The following is a 25,630-nucleotide window of genomic DNA, read 5'->3' as shown; positions in this document are numbered from 1 at the left end:
GGGGTACAAGGCTTAATTAACACCTGTCCTCCGATGGAAGGTACTGAGTGTACAGTATTAGCACAGAACGTTGTATTTAAAATGGAAATCAGTACAGGCACCAAAGCTTTTCGAGCTCTAGAACAGACACAGGAGGACTCAGACTCGGGCGGGCAGCCTATCCCCTCGTTATCTACGGCACAGAGGAGACAGGAAGTCGAGACTGGACTCACTCATTTATAAAATCGAACTTGAAATATTTATTATAAAAATACTCAAACTGCAACTTGGGGTGGGGTGGGGGGAACTAACGTTAGCGTCCGGCACTTCAGTCAGTGTGTGCGGGTCCTTGGCTCACCAGTCATTCCCCTCGGTATACTGCAAGCAGCATATAAAAGGTCACAGACTCATGTCCTCTTCCCACTTTGACACATCTGCTAGTCTCATATTTTGCCACATGAAATCGATGAACATGGAGGCTTGCAATAAGCGGCCTAGTCTCTGGAAATGGCGCTCTGTAAAGAGGAAAGAAAAATTATGGCTAAACAGAAAGGGTTAAGTTCAAGGCAAATCAGGCGAATTCTCTTCTCTGCCCTGACTGAGGCTAACGGGGGAAGGAGAGGACGCTGAAAGTGTATCATCTGCACAGACTTTGAAAAATTATTTTTCAATGCTGGTAATAAGATGCCAGGAAGCAATTATTCATTCCACATAGCACTGGCATGAGGATGGCAGGACAATACAGCAGGCAACACTATAATGTATTGTTGCCTACAAGCTGTGTCCGGGGCACAGCTCAGAGACCTGGATCTAGGGCACGGCTGAGATCAGGCGCAGTGTGCTGGTGCTGGGGGAGTTGCCACAGGAGCACCTCTGGATGGATGAGCCACTGAGTGAGCCACTGTGCCAACGTTTTCACGGAGCTGAGATGCGGTCTCTTTTGTAACTCACCGGTGTATGGCAGAAGGGATTCCACAGCAGTTTTGATCCCCTCATACTGCAGGAGACACTCTGGCGCTTCGTGCTTTAGGAGGGTTTCAAGGACAGCCTGAGCCTCATGGCAGTTTCGAGAGTTTGTGTTCCATGTCACCAAAAACTTCAACACTGACTCTACAGAGAAAAGCCAGTAATTCAGGAGTGTGTGGTTCACACACGCAACCTCAAGGGCAACATCATCCCACAAGAGATGCCAGTTCAGGAGGGATCTGTTTTCATACCCGCCAGGTCAGGTGAGCTTCCATGCAGGACTGAGTGACAAGCTTGGGGGCCAATAGTAATTGTATATAGAGTCACTCACTGGATTGATTGTGACACAGGTTGATTGAGAACAACTAATTGTAATGTATGGAAGTGGCCTTGTGAACAGAGACGGTGACAGGGATGCAAATCTCCAGGTTCTAAATTCCTAGCTCTGCTCCTGACCCAACTTGGGCAAGTTACTTAATAAATATATGGAGACATACCTACCTCCTAGAACTGGAAGGGACCTTGAGAGGTCATCGAGTCCAGCCCCCTGCCTTCACTAGCAGGACCAAGTACTGATTTTGCCCCCGATTCCTAGGTGGCCCCCTCAAGGATTGAACTCACAACCCTGGGTTTAGCAGGCCAGTGCTCAAACCACTGAGCTATCCCTCCCCCCTGTGTGCTGCCATTTCCCCATCTGCAAAACAGGGCTAATAGAACGTAGCTGCCTCCTAGGGGTGTTGTGATGCCTTGACACACCTGGATGGAAAATGCCACCAGGGTGAAAAGGAACATTGCATGGCAGTGGTTTGTGGCCACAGACCAGCCTGTAGCGGGCTCGCCACTGGCACCCTCACTGATAGCAGCAGTCGCGCTGGGCAGGCTGGGAGGCCAGTGGTGAAGGGTGAATATAAGGAAGATTCTAGTCTTTCTAGTTTCAGTACAGAAAACAGGCTTCTAATCTAAAATACTCTTTTAGTCACACGAGCAATAGCTCAACCAACCTTTCTGATCCTTCCGCAGTCTAAGGATGTTCTTTTCTAAGTTCTCTTTCCCATTGGTTTCCTTAAGGATAACTAAAGGGGAAAGCAAAGAGACAGGAAATAATGGTATGGTTAACTTCTAGAAAATAAAAAGGTTACAATCAGAAGCCGAGCTTTGGAAGTAGAAAGTATCCAACAATTTGAGGTATTTAATGAGTGTGCAACACTATATCCTAAGGCTCCCTGTACTGTGTCAACACCCTGGCTCAGCCCAATTCCTCATCACCAATGGAAAAACACGAACGCTAGGTCTAGTTTCTCTGCCAAACTCGAAACCTGAATCTGATCTCCGGGAAAACCAAATCAGCAACCTGACCCTCAGCGCTGTGAAGAGCTGTTTTGTGGAGTCACTGCCAGGAGCCAGGTGCTCGTTTAAAATTCAGACAAATACTGCAAAGTAACAATTAATCTCAATAAAGATTCTGGTTTCAGTCTGTTGGCTTTTAGGGATGAAAGCTGCCCTGTCCTCTGTCTCACGGCTCACCGCCCCGGGACAATCAGTCACTGTGAATGACGCTCAGAGGAGCCATTGAGGTCTGTACGGTGCTGTGTTTAACGTCGGTCATGCTCTGACCTTTCCTGAGATGCACTTGTGCTTTGAGATCAGAGGAAACATTTGCTGTTGGGCACAATGCAGTGGGGCAATGGTGATTTCAAAACAGAGGTGACAAGAAAAGGGGAAAATAGAAGTGGGAGGCTCCTGGACTCTGGGTTTCTGTCTCCTTTACCTGACAGAAGGGGATGATTTGGAAGACTCCAGAAAGAACACTGACAGTGGACACCTACCCTTGATCACTGTCAGCACCGTGTGTGGCCGATCCAAAGAGATTGCCAGCCCTAAAGCTTTCAGGTACTTCTTCTCGTGGAGCAGGTTGGAAAGCTCTTGATCTCTGTAATGCAGTCAGGAAGAAGAGGTTGTCAGAGGTTGGTTTGCTTGAGAGAACAAAACGTTATGCAGAATGCAGCAAATTGAATGGTAACAATGCACAGAGATTTAGTGCCAAGAAGTAGGCTAGCCAGTGAAAACCTCAGTGCCCTCATTGTGTCAATAATTATCCTGGCATTATGTTAAAGGGGCTCCTGAGCTATTCTGTGCTGGCTGACACAGGAGAAAATGAATGATGAGTAAGTTTCAATGGTCTGACTTGGCTTATCTCAGCAGTACAGAACCTTGAAGTTCATTGACTTCCAAGTTAATAGTTATTATATGAAGACTTTATGGGAAGCAAAGATAACCTACACCAGTGGATGAAGAGCTAAGAGAGATTACAGGGCAGACAACCAGATAAACAAAGGCTTTGCTTTATGAATAAGAAGGAATGGGAAGGCTTTAAGTGCAGTTTCATGGGGATGGCACATGAGAAAGGAGACAATATACTATCCAAAGTATTGCTCAGGGTTACTCACTTCATAATCTGCTCCTCCTGCTTAGCTTGCTCCTCTTCCAGCTCAATTTCAGTGACATCCTTTAACAGATCACAACACAACCGCTGTCAGTCTTGTTTAAACAGTTTGATTTCCTGCCCATCTTTTCAGCAGGAGCCTGTGCTCCGCAACAAGATCTTTATGTGGGGTTTCAAATGCTGAATCTAGCTGCTCCCCAAATTATTTAGAGCATCATGGACTTCACCCCTTCCCAGCCCATCGCTGGTGCTCCCACTGTGCCTCTCATTGCTTGCAGGCTGCTCAGGGCCATTTCCTGCCTCTGCCTTTAGAGAGAAGTGGCCAGTGCTGTTCTGGAGCCTCAGCCAAAATCAGTATCTGCCTATCCCCATTTTACAGATGGGGAGGTTGAGGAAAGCAGAACTCAGGCAGCCTCGCTCCCAGTCTTGGATTCTGACCACTAGACCACACTCCCTCCATTCTTTTCTCAAAGCAAATTGAAGGAGGACCATGTTCGATACCTTCCACACGATGACACAGGAATCGCTGGATGCTGTCACGACCAGGTCATCCTGTCTGTTACAGTGGAGACCCCACACTTTATCTTCATGACCGTCTAAGGTTTTCACACACTCATTTGTTTTAATCGTCCAAAGTTTCAAGAGCCCATCGGAACCGCTTTTGGAAAGGGGAAAGAGAAACCAAACGTAAACCCCTGGATTAAATTGGCACTGGACAGTCCTAGTCTTGCTCTGCTGCATCCTGTCAGAAGTGAGGGCTTGGTAAAAGTGACACTCTCACACCATCACGGGACCCTGTCAGGTTAAAAATCATTTCAAACTAAACCAAATGATGCTATGAACACCCCCTTAGAGTATTCTTTCTGTCCTGGCTAGTCACATAGCCCCGATCATGGCAGTATCTGAGGCACTCAGAATCTAAATGTATGTACCCTCCCAGCACCCCTGGGAGGCAGGGCAGTGCTTTTATCCCCATTGTACAGACAGGGAATCGAGGCACAGAGAGAGTAAGTGACTTGCCAGGGACAGGAAGTTGGTAGCAGATGTGGGAACTGAACCGGCGTCTCCCAAGACCCAGGCTAGTGCTTTAGCGGCTGAACCATTCTTCTGCTCTGAACTAAGAGTTTTAAACCTCAATGTGCGTCTCGCTGTGTATGCAGCTCATTGGCTTTTTCCATTTCTCTCTGCTTGGAGAGTGCAAAGATCATTCATGCAGGTTTTATTTCTGTTTATAACCAGTAAAGGCAGAAAATCCTTTCCTTTAGGGGTCTGCATTCGTTTCCCTTTGGCTGATTAACCCTTCCTCTGCTGCTCATGCCCTCTACAAGAGGTGAAATGCCCCTCCAGAGCAGCCCACGTATTGGGTATATCATGTCCCAGACAGTTCAGTGGAGGTTATTAGAACACAACAGCACAGGTGCTAGACTGGAGGACAAAACAGGGGCGGAACTGGCACTTCAGGAAAGCTCAGCAGAAAGCGAGGATTTTCCCATCAGCAAGGAGAACGTACAATTCGCTTCTGGGAAAAGGCTACAGCCAAGGTGGCTGGTGCTGACTCATCTGGTTGCTGGTTTAAGACCCAAATCCAGTGTCAGCGTAAGCAGGTGAAACTCCCACTGACTTCAATGGGAGTTTCACCTGCTTACTCCAGAGTTGAATGTGGTTCCCTCTCTCGTAAGAATCGCACCTGCCAAGCACATCTCTCTCCCTGGGAAAGGGGATTTTCAAATCAACAACTCAACCTCCCGCTCAAGCCTCTGTTCGCCAGTTTGCTGCACTGGCCTAGCTTCACTTAGGCTCCTAGAGAAAGGAACATACCTACTAAGCAGCTGTGTCCCCCGGCTCACGAAAACTATCTTCAGCACAGAGGCGTCGTGACCTTCAAAAGTCTGGGGGGAGGAAAAAAAAAAAGTATAAAAAGTAGTAACAGAATATTAGACAGCCAGGTCACACGGGAGACCATGCCTCACTGTCTGGGGCGAAGAGGCAGTTTGGAATGGCGCTCTTCTTTCATGAGAACAAAATCTGTACCCAGATTCTAGATAAAGAAGTTCCAAGCAGACAGACCATATCCCCGGAACCTGTGTTTTACTACAGCGTGGGAAAGGTACGAGGGAAGAAAAGACGTATCCCAGTACTACTTTATAAAAGCTTAGTTTAACTGCTTGAACATGCAATCCAAGGTTAAATCACAGTATGATCAGAGCGAGACATTTACATTAACTGGATCAGTCAGCTGCTGACAAGTTGATTCACCTGCTTATTGTGTCAAGCAAACATTAAGATGGGAGATAACACCATTGGGGAAGAGTCACGTGGGGATCACAGCACTAGGACTACTAAGTTATCTAAAGGTAGGAGCATGCAATAAGAAGGGTGCAACTTAGCATCTTCTAATAATGAGACAGACTGGAGAGATGTTTCTCCATTGAAGACCAAGAATCAAATTACTCTGTTCTATGCCCATTTCCTCCAAGGTCCTATCTGTGTCACTTCAATCCAGCCTGCACTGCTCCCGGGTTGGCCAGAGAAGGAAGCAGGTTACTCAAGAGTACTGCTAAGGGGCTTGCTGCCTGTGCAGGTCTCAGATCCTGATGGCCTGGAGAACAAACCCAGGCCTGAACAGCTTTTCCCTCGTCATGGCAGTGTTGTTACACTTCTGCTAGTCTGGCCAAGCTGTGTCTATTTGGAGCAGCCACATTCCAGTGTTTGTCTAGACGACCCAGGAGTATGAATTTTCATTACCTTCAGACAGCTGAAGTCATGAAGACCCCACAGCTTCACAGTGCCATCTGCTGAGGAGGTGGCCAAGACTTGATCCACAGGAGAAAACTGCACGCACCAGATCCCACGCGTGTGTCCCGAGAAGATGCCCATCAGAGAGCAATCAGGACAGGACCACAGCTTGGCCGTCCTGTCCTGTGAGCCAGTGGCAATCAGTTTGTCATTTGGAGAAACCGCCACACTATTTATATCCTAGAGAAAGTCACACAAAAGGAGTAAAGCAGTGAAATTCTCTTGCCAGCACTAACCAAATACCTGGTTAGCCCAGGGCTGAGAATGGAGCTGTGAGAGAGGTACAAGTTCTGGCTATGCTCATTCTGAGCCCTCAAGAGTCATTGTTCCCAGGACCTTACCTGTGTTACAGCTAACATGCCTGTTACAGCTCAACTAAAAACTAAATACAACATTTTCCTGCAATGTGATCTCCGCAGAGATGTGAAATCTTTCCTTTTGTGCAGCTGTTCTATGCTTATAGGCAGGTGCCCCCAAGCCAAGTCCCACTAACTCTGTCAGTCTCAGACACACGTCTGTTTCCTGTACTGATCTGAGATTCCTAGCGGAGAACTAAACCATCTGACAAAGAGAGGGGAGAAAAATACATGCCCTGGCTTGGGACATTTTTTTTTTTAGCAAAAGGAACAAATAGTTTCAGGGGGGATTTCCTGAGCCTCCACTTTACAAATAAATCACTGATTTTCCTTGTCTGATGTCAGTGGAAGTTATTTCCTCAGTCATGTTACTGCCCGGAATCCAAACAACATATGTTTTATGAAGAACTGAACCTTGCTGCCAAAGGCACTCAAAGCACAGATCACAAGAACGGCCTCGCTGAGCTTCTACAGAAAAAGAACCTTCTCAAGTCCACTGAGATTTTACCTTGTTGTGACCCCTCTCTGTTACGTGGGCATGAAGAACTTCAGGGCTGGAGACCAAGCCTGCTTTTGCTTTGGCAGCGAGGGACTCTGGGAGATTCCAGACTTTGATGGTACAGTCTTGGCTGCTGGTGACTACAAAGCTCTCTTTCATTCTGGAAGCAGGAGTGGGGTGAAGATATGAAGAGGAAAAATGTCAAATGCAATAAAGCAAAACAATTGCTTCACCTGCACAGAGAAAATGGCTTTTCTTTCCCCAGCGCCATCCTACACACTCAGTTGGGATTTCAAACAGCTCAGTGTTTTAATGTTTCTAAAAGCTGCAGTTCATTTCATGTCAACCCTTACAACTGCCGTTCAGCTATTCACCACAGGCACCATTACTCCTCTGGGCCAAATATCACTTAATGAATTGCACCTTTCGAATACAGAAATTGGACTCCAAAGAGAAACAAATGTGAAGAAAGTAGAAGAATTTATAAACGAGCAAGATTTCCCAAGCAAGTTCTATTATCTCTGTGTTTCTCCTCGGTCCCAAACCCTTCCCTTTCTATTTCACTGTAAGGTAATCCAGGAGCTAGATAGATCAAGGCTCCTGCAGCTTTTTGTTCCTCTAGACAAACTTGAGCCAGCTGGACAAAGAGGAGAAGCGCAAACATATGAGCTGGGGGTGGTGAGGTAAAAGGATGGGCCAAAAAAAGTCTCTCTTCCAACTTTATCCCATTACAAGTCAACACGTTTACCCTGACGGGCCTGGGATACCGCAGAGGCAGCAGCCTTGCTTCACACCGACTGGGATTTCTTCATTGTGAACACAGACCATATGTAAGAAGAATGATGCCTCTGTTACCTTGAGCAAGAGAGCGCACCCACTCCATGGGCATGACCCAATCCTTCGGCCACACAGACCACATCGCCTGCTTTATCCATCCGCCAAACCCGGAGGCTTCTGTCCTGAAACAGGAAAGGAGGAAAACGGTTATACTTTTCTGACAAGTGAATAGATTAGTATTAATAGCCAGTGGGCCTGGTATTAATCTATGCCTGCAGTCATTTCATCATCACCACTTCAGGGCAGACAGACAGACAACTGTAATGAGGGATTCCATCTTACAGGACAAAGCAATATTCATAGAATCACAGAAATGTAGGACTTAATAGATTATCTAAATTCACCCTCCTGTGCTTAAAAATCTTCCAAGGGGATTCCACAGCCTCCCTATTATCCTTTTCCAGTGCTCAGCTATTCTCAGAGTTAGAAAACTCTCTTAATATCCAACCTAAATCTTCGTTTCTGCAAACTGAGCTAGACAAATTAAAGGTAATTTTAATGGTAAGCTAAAATTTACATTAGTTACTTTATTTTTGAGCATGTTGAAGCAGCCTGCCCCTTGTCTCCTTACCTCTGATCATCTATGCTACATGCTGCTCCCAGGCACTTTTGCAGCAATGAATAGCTCTGAGCTCACATGCTGGAGAAAGACACTTACTAAGGGTACGTCCACACTACCTGATGGATCGGTGGGTAGCGATCAATCTATCGGGGATTGATTTATCGCGTCTCATCTAGACACGATAAATCGATCCCTGCCGCGCTCCCTGTCGACTCCGGAACTCCACCAGGGCGAGAGGCAGAAGCGGAGTCGACGGGGGAGCCGCGGACGTCGATCCTGTGCCGTGAGGACGGGAGGTAAGTCGAAATAAGATACGTCGACTTCAGCTACACTATTCTCGTAGCTGAAGTTGTGTATCTTACATTGATGACACCCACACCAGTGTAGCCCAGCCCTACGAGTAGCACAAATACTAAAGATCCCAGGAAGATAAAACAACTGGGATTTCCTGTTGGGCCAGTATAATAAAACCAACCCATATTTTTCTAAGGACAATGTTAAAAAAAATGATGGGAATAAGAAGACAGGATTTAAAAAGAGCTTGGAGATCTAGGACATCTCTAGAATTTCAAAGATGGGGTGGACAGAAGTTTCCATCGGTACAAAAGCCCTTTCCAAAATCAAGGACAATGAGCAGAAAACTGCCCACAACAATAAAGGTCACTGTGAGCAATGGGCCTTACTACGTACCCAGGAAAGGAAACATTCTATTACCTTAGCACAGCTAGAAAACATCAAGCCCTTTCGGAAGACGTCCAGGGCAAGAACCGTGTCTGAAAGGAAAGACGGCAGCAATTACTGTTAATTATTTGTAGCGCCGAGTTGGGGACCAGAGCCCTATTGGCCTAGGCATATTTCAAACAGAATAAAAAGATTAATTCTACGCACTTCAGAGCAGGGTCAAATATAAAACAAGAGATAACAGATGGAGGCAGACAGATGGGGCGGCGCAAGGGAACAATGGGGATACTGGTCAGCACGCTCAGCAGTGGTCTCAGCACACCACTGGGATAACCACTGCCAAGTTGCTGTGATGGCTACGAAAAAAAAAAGAGGGAGTTTTAAGAAGGGTTTTGAAGGCTAATGAGTTTTGTGGATGGTTACAGGGAGCACCTCCCACGCATGAGGGAAAGCAACAAAATATTGTATTTAGACAACGGAAATAATGCAGAGTCCACTGCCCAGTAAGGGTGAGGGGAAACTCTGTGGCACTTAAAACCACCCCTACGCTGTGAGCTCTGTCGTTTTCTAGTAAGTACTTGGCTACGTTTGTGGACCTGGTGTGATTTGATTAGACACTTGCAGTCACAAGGTGCATCAACACTCAGAGTTGGTCTTCGCCCCCACACACCCTATCTAGAATTTAAGGGGATTTCAGTGCTGGCAAAAGATGCTAAACCAACAGCCCTAGAGAATAAAGGCTTCTCAATAAGCAAAACAGGGACAGCATGGAGAGCAGCAAGAGCTTCCATGCACACCGCCTGCAGAGCAGATGCCTCCATCCTGCTCTGGAGAACTAGAGGGCACTGCCGCCTCCACGCAGACGAGTCTTGGGAGGAGAGAAGCCAGTTCCAGGGGTGACCCACGCAGCTCCTCCCTGCCCATTGCAGAGCTGACAAGCCTCTAGGTCCCTGCGTACCTGTGTGGCCATACAGGATCTGGCAGTGCGACGTTGCCAGCTCAAACACTTTTAGCTGAGGGCTGTTGGTAGCCACAACAATGTGAGAGTCAGCAGGGCCAAGGAACCGCACATCCAGAACCTCGTCGTTGTAACCTGCAAACTGGGGGCAACGAAACAAGAGACAGCTTAATAGGCAGGAACAAGCTGGCGAGAGAAGACCCAAATGACAGCCACGGTGGCTGGTAGCACTGCATTCATGTGCATTCCTGGGGATCTTTCATTTGATGCCATGCTTAAAAGAGGCACTGAGGTTTGGTAGATGGTACCTGCTTTCTGAGCTGAAGCGTCTGGGCATCGTAGAAGATGATATTATGCTCAGCAGTCACAGTTGCGATCTCATTTTTCCCAGGCACCAGCATGCAGTGTGTCAGACTGTGTGTGCTGCCCTCTTCTTCCTCCTTGGCATCCACACGTTGGTAGGGCATGGGCTGGGTGTACACGCAGGCAGCTGTGGCGGCTTCCCAGATGTGCAGGATCCCTAATGCATGGGATGTATACTGCCTGTAAGTGGCATTATGTTACCTGCACAGTATGCTCAGAAAGGTCCTCCGAGGTGTGTCCGTTCAAACTCCAGCCTTGTCTATAGGAGACAGCTGTGCTGGTTTAACTAACGGTGTGATTTTTAAACTGATTTAGTTGCGCGAATGTGAAACGCTGCCAGACTTAGTTCAGGTTAGCTAAAATTGATTAGGAACAAGTTTAAGGTAAACCAAAATAACCCACTTAAACTGAAGTGTCCACAGAAGGGTTTGCACTGGTTTAAAACTCAATTTCATTTAAACCAGTGCAATTTTCTCATGTAAATAAGATGCTTAAGACAGAAGGTGTTTTCTAAATTAAATCTAGACTATGAAATCTGAGCAGGCGTTCATCCCCCACTCATCACCATGGTATCTGGGACTGTAAAAACTTAGCAGAGATAGGGATGGGGAGAAAGCGCTGCCTTAAATATCCCAAGAGTGCCAGAACAGGTTCACTGAACTGGACCTGGCTTTCAACAGATACAAGACAATGAGAAGGGGGCCAAGCCCTGACAATGGCAGGCCACCGAGTGTAATTTACTCCTTCATACACTCCTGAGTCTGGCAGCGACAAGACAGGAAATTCCATGGGGCTCACTCACCTTTGCTGCCAGCTGTGAGAAAGTGAAGCCCTCGTTTCTTCACACCCAAGTGTGAGAAATCTCCATCCTCGGGTAACAATACTGCAGCCTCCACACTCTGCGAGAGACATTGACAAACCATGAGGCGCAGTAAAAGGTAAGTAGAATTTAACAGCCTGAGAAACCACTTGGAATCAAAAGCAGGTCCCTTTTTTTCCTGACTAGAAGTCAGATATCACCAGGGAAGTAATCTTACCTCATATATAGGGACAGTCCTCTTGGCTTCTCTTGTTTTTAGGTCCCATATCATACAGATTTTATCACGACCAGAGCTGCAACAAAGGTTATAAAGAAAAATTCACTACCAGCACCTTCCAGCCAAGAATCTCAAAGCCAAGTCAGACATGGAGCTGTGGCTAGGTCAGGTGCGGGATGAACAAAGCCACACACAACCCTGTGAGGCAGTTCAGCATTATCTCCAATTTACATGTGGGACACAGAGACACAGAGCATGATTAGGTGAAACCCAGACCCTCAACTTCTCTCTTGGAGCCCCAACTGAGCCTCAGTGTGCTGTATTGTCACCCCTTCCTTCCCTCAAATAGCAAACCCCACGGGCAGCATGAGAACACCATATGTTTCTTGGGGAGGGGGAATCTGAATGGAGATCTGATAAGCCCATAACAAGTTTACCTGATGAGTGTGTCCCTATCTGGAGCAAAAGCCAGAGAGGTGACAGCACTGTAGTGGCCGTCGAGAGAGGCGATACACTTGCTGGATTTCAGGTCCCAGATCCGGATTATATAGTCCATTGAGGAGGAGAAGAGCTGCAAGCGGGAGATATCGGGATGGAACTGGACAATGCTAGCAAGGGAGGGAGAGAGAGATTTGCATAGTGCAGGCACAAACCAATCAGCATCGTCTCTGAGACGGCAATAACGTAAATGTCTAGCATCTATGACAGATCATTCACATTAGCTAAATGGGGTTTAAATTATTGACCTCCTTTGTGGAATCTCATTTATCCACAATCCGCCCACTGGGAAAATTTACCATAGGTTTGCCCTAGGAAATGCTCTAAAGAGTCCATAAATTGTCAATTGTGGGTGTCTGAACTGAAGTTCCCAGATTTCCTTAACCACATCATCTCCCTCCCTATCTTTTCCTCCCAAAGCAACAGCCAGTTATAGCCCTGGTCCCTCCATTAAGCAGATCAAAAATCGGAAACCAAGAACAGTTTTGGATCAGCTCAGTACAGTCATTTGCATTCCCCTTCCCCAGAATGCTCTTTTTACTCAGTCATCTCAGGATAATACTCATGACCAGACTGGGATTGGGCCAAAAGGACTGGCAAAGATTGCAACTGTACAGCAAGATCTGCTAACAGAATTGGGGTCACAAACCCAGATCCCCAAGCTGGTGCTCCTTATTTCAGACAGAACACTTGGGAGGAATTTCAGAGTTTTGGTGAAACTGTCTCTGCTAGTTTCCCTAATGGAAAAGGGAGGATAAGAAGATTTTTTCCTTACTGTACAACCCCCGTAGATCCTTTCAGGTTATGCGTGCAGTACTGTTTGACTACATCCCAGATCTTAATGGTGCTGTCACAGCCACCTACAAGAAGAAAGGACATGAAGGAATTAACAACAGAAATGGGCAACACAGCAGGGCTGGGACAATAGCAGTTGTATCAGTTTCACAGGTTACAAAAGCAGAAGAGGGAAAATGAGAGAGAGAACAGTTAGTCACAACACCCAGGGAGATTTCACGGGTTATAGCACTTCGCATTTTCAGAGGGCTTTGTAAGTATTAACTCACTGGTCCTCACAACGGACGTGTACGGTTACTGTCCTTACTCAGAGATGAGGACCCTGAGGCACAGAAAAGTTAAAGGACTTGCCCAACCCCACCCCCACCCTAACAGAGAGTGAGTTTCAGAGCTGGGTTTTCTGATTTCCAGATATGTGCTCAGACCACTAGCCAAGCTTCTCTCTAGGTGCATGTGATAATTTGTAGAATTTTCAATTAATATATTTTTACATAAAAGCTTATCTTCTTCTTGCAATAACAGGAAAGTCTTGAGAGGCTCTCAAGTTCTCTTTTGATTTTATTCAAACAGCAGGGATCACTGTCTAACATCACAGAACTTAAGGTCATTTCATCACAGAAACAGACTCCCCCATCATGCGACACTGAAGTCAGACTGTACCTGTGGCCAACAAAGTGGAAGTGGGGTCAAAGATCATAGTGGCCACTGGTGCTGTGTGCACTGCTTTCCATGTACGTCTACACTTGTTCTGTCGCCATTCCCACTGCTTTAACAGCAATGCCCGGCTTCCCGTCACAAGAATCTAATAGAAACACACAGCAGGAAAAACAGGAAAAGACAAGTTAGCCAGAATATTCACATTCTGCATTGTGTTCACAGTGAAATTTAGAAAACCCAGAGACAGAAAAAAAAACGGGAAATTTCAGTTACCAAAAGAAGCTAATTCTGAAACTAATTAATTTCCCAGCATTTTTTTTTTTATAGCAAAAGCCTGGAAGCCATATAAATAACATAAAAATGTAAGTACATCACAAATGCACTGGACAAAAACGCAATGCTGTAATGCAAACAAACAGATAAAATTATGCCCTCCCCCGCATATATCATCAAGTAAGTTTAGAAGCAACTGCTAGTCTTTCAGAAGAAGGCATTACAGATAATAACAAACAGCTAATAAAGGCCTGTTATAATAATTGGGCCTACAAATTTACCGTAATTGTGAGATGTCAATAAGTCCATAAAATGTCACAATAACCTAGAACAATAAATGGTGATGGGGAAAAGATGCAAACGGGACACAGACCCAATTATATTATAACTCAATGACTGTGTTAAAATGATGCCTGGTAAACTAGAGAAGGGTGGGACCAGAAATTGACAGATCAAAATCGGTGTGTCGGAAATTACGCCTATTTGGTAAATAAGATACTGAGGGAATGGGCTATTCCACCAATCGTTCCCTTTGGGGTCCCTAAAAGAAAAGACTTTTGGGGAAAACAAAATTCAAGCTAACAACAACAATTACTGGTTGGGAGAGAGGCAAAACAGAAGAAGCTAGCTACACCAGCATGGCTGCCGCTCCCACCATCTTCTGGGACCCCGGGATCCACCATGACACCATTGGGCCTTCGTCACCCTGATCCTGAGAGATGTCCTGACCTGATCAGACCAGGCCAGAGAGGACCCAGATGACGTCATCTCTGCTGGCTCTGGCTAAATCCTGTTGGAATTCCAGAGATTTGGTTCCTGCTGTCACCGTCCTCCCCCTTGTGTGTTCTTTTTCTTCCCTATCTTCCTTCTCCTTTTTCTTACTTCTTTCCTTTTGTCTTCTGTCTAATAAGCATCTGGATTAGCCTGCCAAGACTGTACATTTTGCAACATTGCCGTAAGTTAAAAGCAATGGCCTAAACAGCCCGATGCTGGTACAAGTTTGCCAGGAGTGGCTGATGAAACCATGTGCCATGCCTAGGTTTTTCCAGCAGTGAGACTGCAAGTGAAAGTCAACACCAGAGACAGAGGCTGCATTTTCTCTCTTTACTATTCTTTTCTCTTCCCTCTTGTGTTTGCCTTGTTTTGTCTTCTAGGAAACAAACAGCAACTACAACAGTTCTAGTCCATTTCAACTACCTTCTCTTTTCCCCAAAAAGGACAGTTATCACCACTGTTAAAATGTGAAAGTTGTTAGAACAAAAGTCTTAACATTTTACATTTCACATGTTTTAGCAGTTTTTCTTTCTTTTCTGCATCTTTAGTAAAAGATTAAAAAACAAAGAAACAAATTAGCAGTGTTTGCCAGTGTACTAAGCAGACGGATGTCTCTGTTTCTGAACCCCTAAGCTTTGTTTAAAACTGTTCAGTGTTGGACAGTGACTGGGTCACATTAACATCTTTGGCTCTTTTTGTCATAATATTCCATCAAAATTAATAACATAGGCTCCAATCCTGCAAACCCTTAAGCACGTGCATATTTGCAAGAATGGGTCTAGAGTTAGCTCATGGAGTAAATTAAAACAGCAGCTGGTACAATCTATGCACATGAAAAAATTGAATATATTTGATTGTATCCCTTTCCCTCTATGTTTTTTGTCTTCTTAGATTATAAGATTTTTGAGACAGGGACCATTTCCCTGTATGTGTTTGCTCGGAGCGTGTCACAAAGTTTCAATCCACATTGCTATCTCTCGGCACTATTGTAACATAATTATTAAATAATAATTCCCTTTAATTTATACAGGATGCAAGTTTGTTGGAAGTAGCAATTCCGACTGCACAAAATTTATTAGAAAAATCCTGTCAGAAATTAAAGATGGGAGAGTCCAATCAGACCCCATTTGGACCATCACCCTTTGTGAGTAGGATGATTCCATGCAGAATATTCTTCAGTGCTGACATGATTATTTATGGGACCTATTAAAGTGGGATAGAAAATAAGGAACCGAGAGTAACTTGTCACATACCTCATCATCGGGGCTAAGAACAAATGATGTAATGTCCTCTTGTTCATCCTATAAATGGAAGAAAGAGGCAGTTAAATCATCTGTGCAATATTTTTAAATGTCATGTTGCCTATTCTCTTTACAGGTGTTACATGGCCTACACATGCTACATCGTTTTTTGCGCTCACTGAGTGTGCGCTTCATCACAGAATCTCCTGCAGAGGCAACTGCAGAATACCCACAAACAAGTAAGACTAACAGGACTGGGTAGATTGTACAGGGCTAAGGAATCCTGGTTCCCACAATGCTACTCTTTTTTCCCTGACAGCAGTTCCAACCTGTGGACATGGGGGGACGGGGACAGGGACAGAAACAGGGTGAAGTGTGTGAATGAGATATCTTCCCAGGGAGCTGCTTCTAGCTTTCATTTAGCTCATGTCACTGTCAATGGCAATCCAAAAGGTGAATAATTTCCAGAGAGACTGTTCACAGGCAAGTTTCCTACTCTGACCAGAAAGCTCCCATGCTGACTATATCGCTTCAGCCCACCAGGATGCATGTCTGCAAGCACATCTCACCACCGGGGTCTGGAGTTTGAGACTAAATCCAGTTTCCCATGATAAATAACAAGTACATAAGAACCACCATTCTGGGTCAGATCAATGGTGCATCTAGCCCAGTGTCCTGGCCTGAGAGTGGCCAGTGCCAGCGCTTCAGAGGGAATGAACAGAACAGGGAAGTTTTGAGTGATCCATCCTGTCGTCCAGCACCAGCTTCTGGTAGTTGGAGGTTTAAGGACACCTGGGGAGCATGTGGTTGCATCCTTGACCATCTTGGCTAATAGCCATTGATGGACTTATCCTCCATGAGCTTATCTAATTATTTTTGAACCCACGCATACTTTTGGCCTTCACAACATCCTCTGACAACGAGTTCCACAGGTTGACTGTGCTTGTGTGAAGAAGTACTCTCTTTTGTTTGTTTTAAATCTGCTGGCCTAATAATTTCACCGGGGAAGCCCTGGTTCTTGTGTTATGTGCAGGAGTAAGTAACACTTCCTTATTCACTTTATACATTCATGATTTGATAGACCTCGATCACATCCCACCCGTAGTAATCTCTTTTCTAAGATGAACAGTCACAGCCTTTTTCATCTCTCCTAATATGGAAGCTGTTCCATACCCATGATCATTTTTGTTGTCCTTCTCTGCACCTTTTCCAATTCCACTATATCTTTTTTTGAGATGGAGTGACTGGAACTGCACGCAGTATTCAGGGTGTACCAGGGATTTATATGGTGGACCATGACTGCACAGATCCCACTTGGATGGGTAGGAAAGTGGTCCTTTGAAGAAGCAAAACCTGCGTGTAGTACAATAGTACTGGGGAAAAATATATTCCTGTTCATTCCATGTGCAGACAGTGCTTGTTCATGGAAACTCAGAACTGCTTCTTTGCACCACTGAAAAAGGCCCTCTTTTATAGTGAGACATGAAACTGTATTAGCCACTTCCTAGCAAGAACTAAACTTTGAAAATGTTTTCAAATCTCATAGTAGCCAGGGACATAACAAATAAATAATCAATCTATCTGCCTAGATTCAGATACATTTCTCATTCTTCAATACTCAAACTTTCGTCTCAATGCCTTTAGATGAATGCCCCAGTAATAAAGGTAAAACACCTTTTGAAAGTCATTTGAAAATACTGACTTAAATACATCACGTTAGTAGATAAAAGTTAATCTAGAAAACTTAAGTTAGATTTTGCATCATCTCACCTGTTCGATGCTATGAACAAGGGTTCCTGTTTCTATGTCCATTATATTTAGTTTCGTCCCACATGGGCAAAACATGTGTTTTCCATCTCGGCTGATCTAGGAGGAAAAAAAAAAAAGTCTATGGCACCAAAAAGAGAGTTGATGTATGTTTTTATAGATTAGCACCAACACATCATTGTTTACTTTCCTCCCTCAAGATTTCAGTAAAAGAATTTGGGGTTTGGCATTACCTGAACTTTCCCTCCTTTGTAGAAAGGCTCAAATTTCCTAGACACGGCATAGCTGAAAGGAGAAAAAGAAACATAAATAGAGGAACAGTTAAAATAGACTGATTTGTTTACACCATTTGCATTAAAAGCACTTTGAAGTGATTATTCATAGGCAGGAACACTGTATGTACACGTCTTACCAGAATTAAACCTGCTAGAAAAATTGTAGCTAAATAAATCTCAGAAAATAAAAAAAGACCAACATGTATAGAAAGAAATGGATTATCTGAGTCATGTACCAGCAACATAAATTACAGTAAAATGCTTCTACGTAACTGCTCAAGTCTATTCCTGTAACATCTTTTCCTTTATGAATCCTCGCTTCAAGTTTGTGAAGATCAGGGATTCCAACAAACAAACAACTCTGGATTTCCCAGAACTATTTTATTGTTGTGTAAAGGGACAAGCGAAAGCTGAGTTTCAAATAGAGATGCGTTATCCCACTAAAAGCGTCAGAGGCTGAAATAGCAAACATGCCCCACTGAGACAGCATTGTAACTACTGGTGATTCAATGTGCATCATGTTATGTTTAGGTGATCTGGAACCAGGTGATTCAAATGTAGCAGTGTAAAACAGTAGCCTGAGCACAAAGTCTGCTCACTAGCTCCTTATCACAGTGATGATAATAAGCACGGTTAAAAACCTATAGACTGTAACACACGATAAGATCCTGTCAGAAGTGGGTTTGACAAATCCTACCCTTCTCTACAGTATGGAATCATTCTGGATTAAATCTACCCAGCTTTTCCTTAAGGAGATGAGACCAATATGCCAGAGGTAGAACCAGAAGTAGAACCCTCACTCCCAATGTGTTCTGTGGGGGGTTATTAAATAACAACAGCTAGTAAGAGGCAGCACTTTGGAAGGAAGGGAGGAGAGCCTGGGAGGGAAAAGCAACTGGTACCTGACAAACTCGATATCACGTGTCTGTGACAGAATCCCAGACTTATCAAATCCGCACAACAGCACAGAGACGGCCACCGGCTCGGCACCCTCCCAGCCTTCCTGGCAGACACCCCTGGGCGCCACAGCAACGCCAGGGCTCCCACCTGATGGCACAAATGGGCCCCTCCACACTGGCGGCAGCACAGGCAGAGATGCCTCCCCCACGCCAACCCCAAAAGGCTTCTGGATCCCTGAGGCACAAGGGGCCCCACAGGCCCCTTCGCTCCCCGGGGATCGCAGCTCCCTCCCGCCCCGCAGCCCCTTTGCTCCCTGATGCCCTCGCCCGCCCCACCGCTCACTTGGATTTGAAGCGCAGGGGGGCGCTGCCGGCGCGGGTCGCCTCCATGCTCCCGCTGGGCCCTCAGCAGCTCGGAATCTCGCTTCCCCGCCCCCCCACCGTTCGCGGGGAGCACATGCGCTTCCGGCGCTCAGGTTGCCAAGGGCGAAAGCATCACTTCCGGCGCCCCAAATATGACGTCACAACTCACCTCTCCCGGGCGCCATATTAAGTACGGGCTGGGCGCTCGAAACCACCCCCGCCGCCCATGTTGAGTGCGGGCAGCTCGCCCTGGGGCTGAGACAGGGAGACCCGCGTGCGCTGTGGGGATGGGATCCTTCACCCTGCGCTGCGGTGCAGCCACCTCTGGGTGGGAACGAGGCCACCCACAGCAGCCGAGTCTGAAAACTATAGTGACTTAAGCTGGGATTTGGCCAGTACAGCAGGTTTTACCCCCTACTCGAGATAGTGAGGCTGTGGCCAAGCTAACCCCAGAGGGAGGAGGATATACTTTAATTAAAAAAAAAATATACTTTTGGGTGAAAGATTGCTGCTCGTGTAGCCTACGAAAAAGCAAGTTTTAAAGCAGCTTTTGCACCTAGCCCAGTTTCACCCCAGGGGTGGGGTGGGGTGGGGGGGAAAGCTGGCACTGACAGCCATCACTTGTACATCCTTCCTCTTGCAGAGGGTCTGGCCTATTGGCAGAGCAGACCCTGAATTTGCCCTCAATGTTCACAACAGCCCTTCAGGTTATAAGCAAGTCAGATGGAGAAAGGTAGACATTTCAAATGAGAGTAACTGTACAGCTGTATTACGTGTGCCAAAAGCATTCTGTACGCTTGAGACTGGTCAAGCATGCAAAAGTTGCAGGACTCACTCAAAAATTCTTTGTTAGTCACAGCCTGTAGGGGTACCCACCTTTATCCAGGTCCTAGGGCTCAAGGCATAACCCTGTCAGTTTAGGCACCCAACTCTACCCTTCTGTGGGCTAAGGCATAACCCTACACTCTGCAGGATCTTTTACCAGTGAAAGAGCTTCACAGAGTAATATCCTACTTAACTTGTGGGTTCTTGGTGATTCTATTTATTAACAATGCACATGCTACACAAGCAATGCTCACCACTCCCAATAAGACAGATGAACTTTTCTTGATGGCAAGTCAGGCTCAGGTCCATCTGAGGGACTCCAGTTTCTGCATGTCAGTGGCCGAGTGTTGAGGTGTGGCAGCTCTGTTCTTGGACCTGTGTCCTGAAGTTGGTTGCCAGAGAACTTCCTTTTGGACCCATTTATATAGTGAAACGGGAGTCCTGCCTAGGTGTACCTTAACTAATGATTTTACTAATCTATCCTAACATACTGTAATGAAATTCTCTAGCCACTCATACCCCACCACCTTAAATAATTTACACCCAGCAAAATTAATTACGTAACATCAAAGTACCAGAGATCATACAGAAAAATAGGCAAGTGAGGACCATAAAGATAAAGAAATGAGGATTTCACAACCACAACTATTGATAAGAGCATTCTGTCTGGCAAGAAATCAGTCGAACCAAGTTTTCTTTAGCCATCTTGATCTGTTTCTTTATCTGGCGATAGTGGGTGCTACTAGGACAGAATCTCCTTAACAGCCAGGTATTACATTGTTTTAGTGTAATTTAGATGGACTGTGAGGATGCGACTTCCTGCTTCTTAGATTATGGCTACTGCCCTCTTAATATGGCTGCAGACAAAGGCCTTATCCTTACACACCTGGGATAGGTAGAAACCCTTGAATAATAAGCATCTCAATGACAAATTAGTGCAAACTTGTTCATTCTGTACTGTGTTTGGGTTATACCTCATTATGAAATTAATAAACTTCTACAACTGGGTATCTGAAAGTGATTGCTCTACAAGTGCACAGATTAAGTGTCAAATGCAATTGTGACTAGTGATCATTTACTTCCTAACTGTAAAGTATTTGATAAACCAATTGCAAAGATACTCTAGCCAGGATTAACCCCATTTGGGAAAAAAGGGGAGACAAGTGGCTACTCTTAAGGCTGCTTTGAAAAGTGACAATCTGGGGAAGGAACAGCCTGAGGCAGATAGGTCTGCTCTTACAGACACTGCAGCTAGCAAGTTGTTTACTGGAATAATGAATGAAACCAAACTGTCACTAAGCAAATATTTTATTACACTGAAATACACAGGCAAACCAGACAACTGCATCAATTTATACCATCCCCTAGAAGCAGCATTTTTAGCACTGAAAGACATTCTAATAAGTCTGACATATTGTACGCACAGACAGTAACCAGGCCACCACTTTCTCTAACCATCCTATTTAAGTGGTTTTGCTCACTAGAGGGCAGCATTTCTGCGGCCACACATACTGCTGAGTAGTACATATGGAAGTAAAGGCCTTTAAATTGCTGCTTCAAATTAAATCATCATAACTCATTATAGCAGGGCACAACAGCCTCTTATTCTGTAGACCAACCGTTTTCAAACTTTTTGCATGGTGACCTCTTTCACACAGCAAGCCTCAGTGTGACCCTCACCCCTTATAAATTAAAAATGGGGGGAGGAAAATTTAATTTAACGAGGGCTCGTGACCTCCATGTAACCACCTTGCAACCCCATGAGGAGTCACGAGAACCCCTGTGTAGACATTCTGCCCTGCCCGAAATCATTAAATCCATTACCTTTCTACAGCAGTTAGAACAGAGCCCCAGTCTCACTATAGGCCTCGAGGCACCACTGGAATACAAATAGAATAGCCCTATTCCAATGCAGTACCAAAAGAGCATCTTATCCTTTGGGCTTTGTACACCACCACCATAATATGCTCCTGTCAGCATTACTCACCACAATTTGTTTGCATGAGTAGTCAACCATACTAGTTACTGGTCAACTTATTTTGCTGAGTAAGGACTGGAGACTCAGATGTTTTCAGCAGTAAAGATTATTAGTGTTTAAGTGAGATTGTCTTCAAAGCGTCCCATTTATAAGCAGAACATCTGCATTTAGTGTATTTATCTAGAAATGGGTACGAATGTGGAATGTTGCTGAGGTGCTCCATTTTCTTTCAGGATTGTTCATGTGTGATCCATGGCTCTTCAGACTCCCAGTGGGCTGGAAGAAAAAAAAAAACCAAACATTTCTGTTTTTAGAAATACCAGTTGTACCAGACTATGTCCCTCTCCTCCCAGAGGATACCAACAGTGTTACTAGCATCCACCTCCCATTGGCCTGAGTTATAGGAACATGGGTTTTATTCCCCACACATTGGGTCTGTGGGCAATAAGCTTAATGCTCCTGTTGCTGTAGGCACAGTTATCTCCCCAGAAGCCATTGCAGAGGCCAGAGGTGATTTTCAGACAGTGCCAGAGAACACCCTGTGCCCTACCACAGCCTGATGGCAGTTTGGTGCTAATGGGGAAAGGGCCCTGGAGAGACAATTAGCATCTCAGGCCTCTGAGGGCAGGCACTGAGCTAGCTCACCAGAATGCAAGACTCCAAGAGACACTGGACTCCATGCAGAGCCTAGGAAGACATGTGGGATCCCCTGCAAGGGCAGGTCCCTGGCAGCCTATGCACGTTGGGGGCCCCCAGCCCATAAGGCACCAGTATAACTACACCTCCCAGCATGCCCTGTGGCAGCCAGCCCACAGCCATGGAAGAAGGGTAGAGCAGGGCATGCTGGGAGGTGTAGTCCTTGTGACATATGCCCACCGCATACACTATTAGAACACCCCTACCCCTCACAATAATGCCCAGTCACCCAACACAGCGCCTGGGGTGACAGCTGGGCTAACCTGGCCTCCTGCTGCCAGAGTCGGCGACTCATCCCGTTCCAGTGCTTGGACTTCTCTCGGGTGAACACTTGTTCCACATCAGCATTACTCAGAGGCATGGCGAGTAGGGAAAGTGCAAACAGGACTAGCTCTTTAAAGCACTGTTCACCCCTACTGTCTTGAAAATTGTATACTTCCACCCAGAACTGCTCCACATCTGTGCTCTTCCATTGCTGGAAGTTGATGGCTTGATACTGTGCATCCAAGGCCCCCAAGTCACCTTTGAAAATTCAGCATGGAGATGTCAGTTGAGGTTTTCCCTGAAAGAGAAAAACTGATGGACTGAACACGGACAGATTCCCACAGATTAATATTTTCTGGAAGTATCAACTGTACTTGCAAAGCTTGACAAAGCTCTTGAAGCTGCTAAACATCTCCTAAAGCAACAGTAAACAGTTCTCCAAAATTAACAGCACACACTGGCTAGGTTACTCAAATTGACATCAAAAAGTTTGTTATCAGATAAAGGGATACTTTCTAGAAACACTCTTGATACAAGAGTAGGAAAGAAAGACTGGAGGCAGTCCAGCATTCTGAAGGCATTACAACCAGAGTTGAATTGGAATAGTTTATTATTCTAGCAAATTCCTGAAGAACTGGCATTAGAAACTGTAAATACAGTTTGACAGAATCACAATACACCTGATGCAGAAGTTCTGCATCATAGCATTGCTGTTTATCTTTGCTCAGTTCAAAATGCAACTTTAACTCATACTCACAACAATTGTGAATGGAGGGCCATCTAGTGTCTGATAGCTGACCAAGCTTAGGTGGCATGTTACCATGATTACTCAGGTGGTGAATATGTATCTCAGGGAACTGTGGCAAAACCAGATGTAGGAATGTGAGACTAAAAACTCTAGATTGGCTGGCAGCATTTCTATAGCTTTACTGGCACACAGCCAGAGAGTGTGACAAATACATTTGATCAAACAGATTCTCATTCCTTTGGCAAAGATGTGTGTAGTAGACAAAACTTGTCTTCCCAATCATAATGCTACAGCCATCAGTCGCAATCCCAATACACCTGCTGAAATCCAGACCAACATGGTCAAGAAATTGAATGAGTGCTGTAGCAATTGCATCTGCTGTTTCACTTTCCAAACTGACTAATCCCAAAAATGCAGACACAATTTTGTTGAGGGAGGAACTGAAGTAGCACACTACAATGCAAAACTGTTTTACTGCAGCAGTATCTGTGCTTTCATCTATATCCAGTGAATACTGGAGACTCACCAATGTCTGATGAGCTCAGAGAACATACAGGAAGCAATAACACTGTTTATTAATGCCATGCATTATGTGCAATGCAAACTTACCTCTTTTTGAAACGCTGATCTGACAACGTCCCCAAGGTGATCCATGGAACTAATCTCTGACTGGCAGGCAATGTAGCAGGCTAGATTTAAATCTGCTTGGTGCATCATGGTTGAAGCTTTGATTCTGTAAATCCAGTATCTGTCAGGTGCATAGAAGAAAACGGTGTTGCATTTGTTTTATGTTTGTCAGTCCCTGCATGATGTGCAAGAATCTGGATTTTTACAAATCTGCATGCAGCTTTGCTGTCGTCATCACCAACCACAGGCTTTATCCAATCTTCCAACTCCTCTTCTTTTACCCACGCCTTTTGGTAGCTGTTTCCATATTTTGCCCATTTTGTTGGCAGCATACTGCTCTTTTGTTGGCTTAAACTCAAAATGGCGTCTAAGCATGGCTTAGCTGAAACATGATAGGCTGTGTCAAGTGGGTGGGCCAGAAAGTTCACAAACTTGCCACCCACCCTGCAAGGAACTCTGGGGAGGGAGGAAGGGACTAGGTTTCACGGTCTCTCTCCCCCCAACCTCCGCCCACTCCCGCTCCTCAGTCACAGGCTGACCGGGCCTAGCCACACCAGCTGCTTCATGTGCCTGCCTGAAGGTCAGAGCCACCCAAGGAACAGAGATGACAGACTGAACAGCTCGTGGCCGCAGATGCGCCCCCCGAACTGCACCTGCCAGGGGCCCCATGTCTGATTGGACAGTGCAGAGCACTGGGGGATTACACCTGCCCACCAGGGCCCCACATACCCCACCCTTCATTAGGCCAAGATTCTTGTCCCCCCCATTTCAGACTTCCCCCGGAAACAGCATATTCCCCCCTCGCGATTTTCCCCATCGCATTCCCCAGTGGGCAGGACCCCTCCTCCTCCTTCTGCTTCCCTATCACCTCTCTCCCCCCACGCTCCGGGGTCCCTCTCAGGCGACACCTCTCCAGTGCCCCCGCCACTACGCAACCCCCACAGCCCGTGTCCTCCCAGGGCAGGCAAATCACAGGCTGCTCTATAGCCTTCTCCCCCCTTTACCTAGTGAGCCGGCAGCCACGTGCGGAGGGGAATGGGTGGAGAGCGCAGGCAGCAGCAACCCCCGGGAGCGAAAGCAGAACGAGGCAGCCAGCAACCTTTTAAAGCTTTTTTTTTTTAACAGATTGCACAACCATCAGCCAATCACGCTCTCCGGCGGGAACTTAAAAAGCAATCAAAAAAAGCCCCCGCCCCCCAGCCCTAGGCTGCTTAAAGGCACAGGCAGGCACTCACCTAGCACGGACCACGTGCTTGCTGGGCGCTGCCGGCAGGCAGCTTTGCGCATGCGCAGTGCAGGGTCCCGGGCTGCTGTAGGCTGGGTCACCAGTCAGGCGAGTCTAAGTCATGCTCGATCCGGGGCTCCACCGCTACTACCCACGCATGCGTACAGCCGGGGCTCTGGGGCGAGGCGGGGCGGGAGGGAGCCCGGAATCATGGCAGGCGGCGCAGGCGTTCTGTGTTTAGGGGGCGG

At 46.0% G+C, this 25,630-nt stretch overlaps 1 protein-coding gene, 1 long non-coding RNA gene and 1 other non-coding gene across 5 annotated transcripts; all 3 read right to left on the bottom strand.

Moving 5' to 3' along the window:
• Positions 1–237: 237 nt before the first annotated feature.
• Positions 238–19,155, bottom strand: TBL3 (transducin beta like 3). The gene is made up of 22 exons (XM_039492454.1): positions 19,000–19,155; positions 17,716–17,767; positions 17,486–17,581; positions 15,728–15,775; positions 13,431–13,572; positions 12,751–12,835; positions 11,915–12,085; positions 11,478–11,553; positions 11,243–11,339; positions 10,386–10,597; positions 10,078–10,219; positions 9,153–9,211; positions 7,895–7,998; positions 7,049–7,199; positions 6,134–6,364; positions 5,207–5,277; positions 3,890–4,046; positions 3,393–3,451; positions 2,772–2,875; positions 1,947–2,018; positions 931–1,089; positions 238–494 (listed from the first exon to the last, which is right to left on the bottom strand). The coding sequence occupies exons 1-22, from the start codon at positions 19,044–19,046 to the stop codon at positions 379–381; spliced, it is 2,451 nt and encodes an 816-aa protein (XP_039348388.1). The 5' UTR covers positions 19,047–19,155; the 3' UTR covers positions 238–378.
• A 1,979-nt stretch (positions 19,156–21,134) lies between these two features.
• Positions 21,135–25,538, bottom strand: LOC120373510. Of its 3 annotated transcripts, none has more exons than XR_005585564.1 (4): positions 25,393–25,538; positions 24,140–24,278; positions 22,782–23,080; positions 21,135–22,098 (listed from the first exon to the last, which is right to left on the bottom strand). It is a non-coding gene; the product is annotated as an uncharacterized LOC120373510 (long non-coding RNA). The 3 variants fall into 3 exon arrangements; XR_005585562.1 differs by lacking the exon at positions 25,393–25,538 and adding an exon at positions 25,162–25,305; XR_005585563.1 differs by lacking the exon at positions 25,393–25,538 and adding an exon at positions 25,162–25,298 and having other exon boundaries at positions 24,140–24,539.
• Positions 22,219–22,348, bottom strand: LOC120374188. The gene has a single exon (XR_005585925.1). It is a non-coding gene; the product is annotated as a small nucleolar RNA ACA64 (small nucleolar RNA).
• Positions 25,539–25,630: the final 92 nt, after the last annotated feature.

Source organism: Mauremys reevesii, linkage group 10, assembly GCF_016161935.1.
Source record: "Mauremys reevesii isolate NIE-2019 linkage group 10, ASM1616193v1, whole genome shotgun sequence".
In the NCBI taxonomy this organism is placed as follows: domain Eukaryota; kingdom Metazoa; phylum Chordata; order Testudines; family Geoemydidae; genus Mauremys; species Mauremys reevesii.
The sequence above is the reverse complement of the archived record's forward strand: the minus strand, read 5'-3'. Positions and strand labels throughout refer to the sequence as shown.

Excerpts from the sequence above, each read along its gene's own strand:
- TBL3 (XM_039492454.1), bottom strand. The coding sequence starts at position 19,046 with ATGGAGGCGACCCGCGCCGGCAGCGCCCCCCTGCGCTTCAAATCCAA. Across the intron at positions 15,776-17,485 it reads TTGTTCATAGCATCGAACAG|GATGAACAAGAGGACATTAC; the intron begins GTGAGATGATGC and ends TTCCATTTATAG. Across the intron at positions 12,086-12,750 it reads GGATCTACGGGGGTTGTACA|CATTGTCCAGTTCCATCCCG; the intron begins GTAAGGAAAAAA and ends CTCCCTTGCTAG.